General features: G+C 53.4%; 1 protein-coding gene across 2 annotated transcripts in view; it reads right to left on the bottom strand.

The window, feature by feature from the left end:
• Positions 1–2108: 2108 nt before the first annotated feature.
• Positions 2109–3638, bottom strand: part of RGS5 (regulator of G-protein signaling 5) — a 9055-nt gene continuing 7525 nt past the window's right edge. The window contains exons 3-5 of one of the 2 annotated variants that reach the window (XM_009079163.1): positions 3328–3389; positions 3040–3206; positions 2109–2521 (exon numbers count right to left, since the gene is read on the bottom strand). In XM_009079163.1, coding sequence (XP_009077411.1) covers positions 2360–2521; positions 3040–3206; positions 3328–3389 — 391 coding nt within the window. In that variant the 3' untranslated portion in view covers positions 2109–2359. Of the gene's footprint in view, positions 2522–3024; positions 3207–3327; positions 3390–3638 lie in introns of both variants that reach the window. The other variant, XM_009079162.1, reaches the window with a different exon arrangement.

Here is a 3638-nt window from a genome sequence, read left to right as displayed (position 1 = left end):
TGGAAATAGCTGCTAAAGGATTCAGTAGAAATGAAAGATCTGGGACTTTCTGCAGGGAAGCCTGTTTGGTTTTGCATTTCTGTGAGTCACACTGTAAATAAGGAGCTTGAACATGCTGAACCTGCTTGTATTGACACCGGTTCATGGAGACATTAGGACAGTGCAGGGAGCATGTGCAGGCAAAGGTGGGGAGAGCACCCCGCAGCAGAGGTGCTGGCCAAGCCCCCCATCCCACACCCAGCACTGCTCCTGCCTCTTTCTTTTTGCCCACCAGCTCTGAGCAGTGGATGCTGCTGGGGGATCCTGCACCCTTTTGATGGGACTTTCCTGCTGCTCATGGACTCCTTTGGGCTCTTTGGGGCCACCCAAGCCACCCCCTGCATTCACCCCAGGGGAATGCCCTGTGAGCATCACCCCTGCGGCTCCAGCACCAACTTTCCCAGACCTTTTGCTCCAGAGTTTAAAAAAAAGTCAGGTTTGCAACCTGTTCCATCTTTCCCCTGTCTCCCCACCCTTGTCTGGAAAACACAGCCCACTTCCTGCAGCTCGGGATGTATTTTTCTTCATCACCATAGTGACGGTGTGTAAATATTTGGGGCTGGTGGGGTTTTGATCAGATTTTGAAAGTGTTGAATAGGCTGGTAAATCCGTTGTTTATGTTATTGCATTTCACATGGAGTCCCATGACTTGCAGTGAGGCTGAACAGCCCAGGGAAGACGGCAGGTCCGGGATGCCTGTGGGCAGCACGGCCGTGGGTTATTTTGCTGGCATCTGTCAGGCTGCTGGCTGAAACAGCTCCTTGCAAGCTATGACCTTGTGAATGCTGCACTAGGAAACCATCACAGGGACAAAACATCCAGGCCCCATGGAGCAGGGGTTCATCACGTTTTCCTTGAGGCTGAAATGAGACCTTAGCTGCTTTTCATGTATGCTCTTGCCCCATCCTCAGGTGCTATTTATTCTGTCAGCAGTGGTCTGGCTTTGAATCATTAGAAAAGAGCTGGTCTTTTTAGAGACAGCCTATGGAAACACATATCCTAGGCGAATGGGAGGAGACAGGAGAGAGAGATGCAGGCTACACAAACTCAGCAGAGTTTGTCATCTGTTCAAGAAGCCAAGGGGTTTATTTTTCATATTTCCAATGATGGATTTGAGTTTGGGGTTTTTGGGTTTGGTTTGGATTTTTCAAATTGGATTTTGATTGCAGCTTTTTTTCCCCCAACATGATTTTCCTCCCTCCTCTGATCAATGCCACTCAGCTGGGTTTGTGCATAAGTATCGTTTTGGCATACCTACTGCGGAGAGAAGCAACTGGAGCAAGAACCCCCTGCAGCAACCCCCAGAGCTGCCATCCCAGCACATCACAGCCACCAGGCCTGTGAGGACTGCACACTGGCACTGGGACACAGCATGGGCTGCAGACTGGGAGCTCAGGACGTTGTGCAAAGGTTGGAGCGAGCAGGAGGTCTGGGTTGCTAAACAGTCCTGGTGTTTTGGACAAGCAGTTTTTGTTTTATCCTCTTTACTGTCTTTGGTGTGAAGCCAACAGGCTGTCTCCCCACTGACTCCAAGTGGAGCTGCTGGGGAAGAGGTGCTGCAGGCTCACTCTGCTCACCTCTGGTGCCAGCCAGGTGCACCCTGTAGCACAAGGCCATGTGGCTACAGCCGTACAGCCATTCCTGCCATCACTGCCAGAGTGCCATCCCTGCTGTACAGCTGTCACTGCTGTCCCTGCCATGCCCCATCCCTGCCCCACAGCCCTCACTGCCATACCACCATCAGTGCTGTACGGCTGTCACTGTGCCTGCTGATCAGCTGCTTTCTCAAGACTAGGTGATGCCAACTGGGCAGTGGACATGTCTCACTCTCCACCTTGGCCAGGGAGGGGAGCACCCGTAGGGTACCTGTACAGTCTCAGCAGCACCCTGGGAATATGGGAAGAGGGAGCGAGCCTGGGCCAAACCAGAGATATGGGCAAAACTGGGAGAAAAATTGTCGAGTCCTAAGGAGGCAAAGTTGGCACTTCAGAGCCTCCAGCTAAATGCCAAGCTCTGCAGTGCCAGTGATGTGCTGGCTGCCCAAGTGGCTCCCGGTCACTGTGGAGCTGGGGCTGCTGCATCACCCTTCTGGGTCTCAACCTCATGAAATTTTTGAAAATTGTTTTTTTGTGGGAGAGGAAAGAGATGCTAAGAGAGGAAACACCAGGACATCTGACAGTCCAAAGCACGGGGGGAGATGTTTAGCAACACCCCTGGGTGCTCTTCTAGGGTGGTATGAAGAAAGCAAAGCAGCTGCAGGAGAAGGGGCAGGTGTTGAGATAGAAGCAGTGGGGATGCTTTGCACAGCCCTGCCACATTGCTACTTGATTAACTCTTGATAAAACTCCGACCGCACAAATCTCGGCAGGGAGTCTTTCTCCATCAGGGCAAAGATCCTCTTCTGGGCCATGTCAAAGCTGGTTGGTGATGGCTCCACCAGGTTCTTCATGGTCACAGCCTTGGTAAAGTGGTCGATGTTCACCTGTGATGGGAGTTTAAGAGGGATGGGGACCCTGCCTTTGGAGGGGTGGGTGATGGCATCTCCCCTTGCCTGCTCTGTCCCACCAACAATCACGCAAAGGGTGTAGGGAGGGACTGAAACAAGTTCACTTGTCTGGAGTAATCACTGGTGGCAAAGCCATAAGGATGAGGTCTGTCCTACAGCAAAGCTAACTTGGGGAGGAGGATTACTGTACATTGCCATCCCTTACAATTAATGTCAGCCCTCTGTGCAGAGGGGTGGACAGGCATGTGTTGGAGGTGCCTGTGTCAGGAGACAGCCCAACCAGAGGCTAAGCATGCAAACAGGGGTGCCAGGGCTGTGAAGGGTGGGAGTGCAGCATGTAGGGATGGGGCTGCCCCTTGCCAAGGGTACAGCCTGCCGAACCCCTCAGCCGTGGCACAAGGTGCCCTGCAGCCACCACTCTCCTTTGGGATGGAGACCAACAGGGCAGCAGCCTCACCCCTCCCAGCACCATCTCCTGCCCCATGGCCACTGACCTCTTTGGGTGCCTCAGTCTGGATGAACTCCTCATAGATCTTCTTGGCTTTCTCCGCCATCTTCACAGGGGACTTGGTTTTCTTGTAGTCCTCACAGGCCACCCAAAACTCAGCATTCTCCTCGCTGAACTCAGAGCGCAGGAAGCTGCGGAAGCTGGCGAGCCCATCTGTAGGGGGACCAAGCCCTCACTGAGCACTGGTGGTGCTAGGGGGGCCATGCCCTTATTGAGCACAGGGAGGAACATGGAAAGAGGGGAGGTGACCGACCACAGAGGGATGCAAACTTACAGGAGTTTTGCAGGAGCTTCTCCAAGGAATCGCGCCACTGCAGAGCCTCCTCCGGTGATGGCCTGAAGGGAGTAAAGAAAGCCCAAGTGGTGTGTGCTTACCCTACAGCCCCAGTCTGTGCTCCAGGTTTTTAAATAATTCCTTTGAAAATGGGGAGAAATGGAGCGGCAAAGCTGCAGAGACATGCAGAGGCAATGGTCCGAGGATGGAATGAGAATGCTGCCGCATCGAAGCACAAGTGCACTCCTCCTGGGAAGAGCTGGGTGCCAGGGAAGGTGAGGATGGGGATGGGTAGGCAAATTCCCCCATGT

Source organism: Acanthisitta chloris, unplaced genomic scaffold, assembly GCF_000695815.1.
Source record: "Acanthisitta chloris isolate BGI_N310 unplaced genomic scaffold, ASM69581v1 scaffold1497, whole genome shotgun sequence".
In the NCBI taxonomy this organism is placed as follows: Eukaryota; Metazoa; Chordata; class Aves; order Passeriformes; family Acanthisittidae; genus Acanthisitta; species Acanthisitta chloris.
Note: the sequence above shows the minus strand (reverse complement) of the source record. Positions and strands in the feature narration are given on the sequence as shown.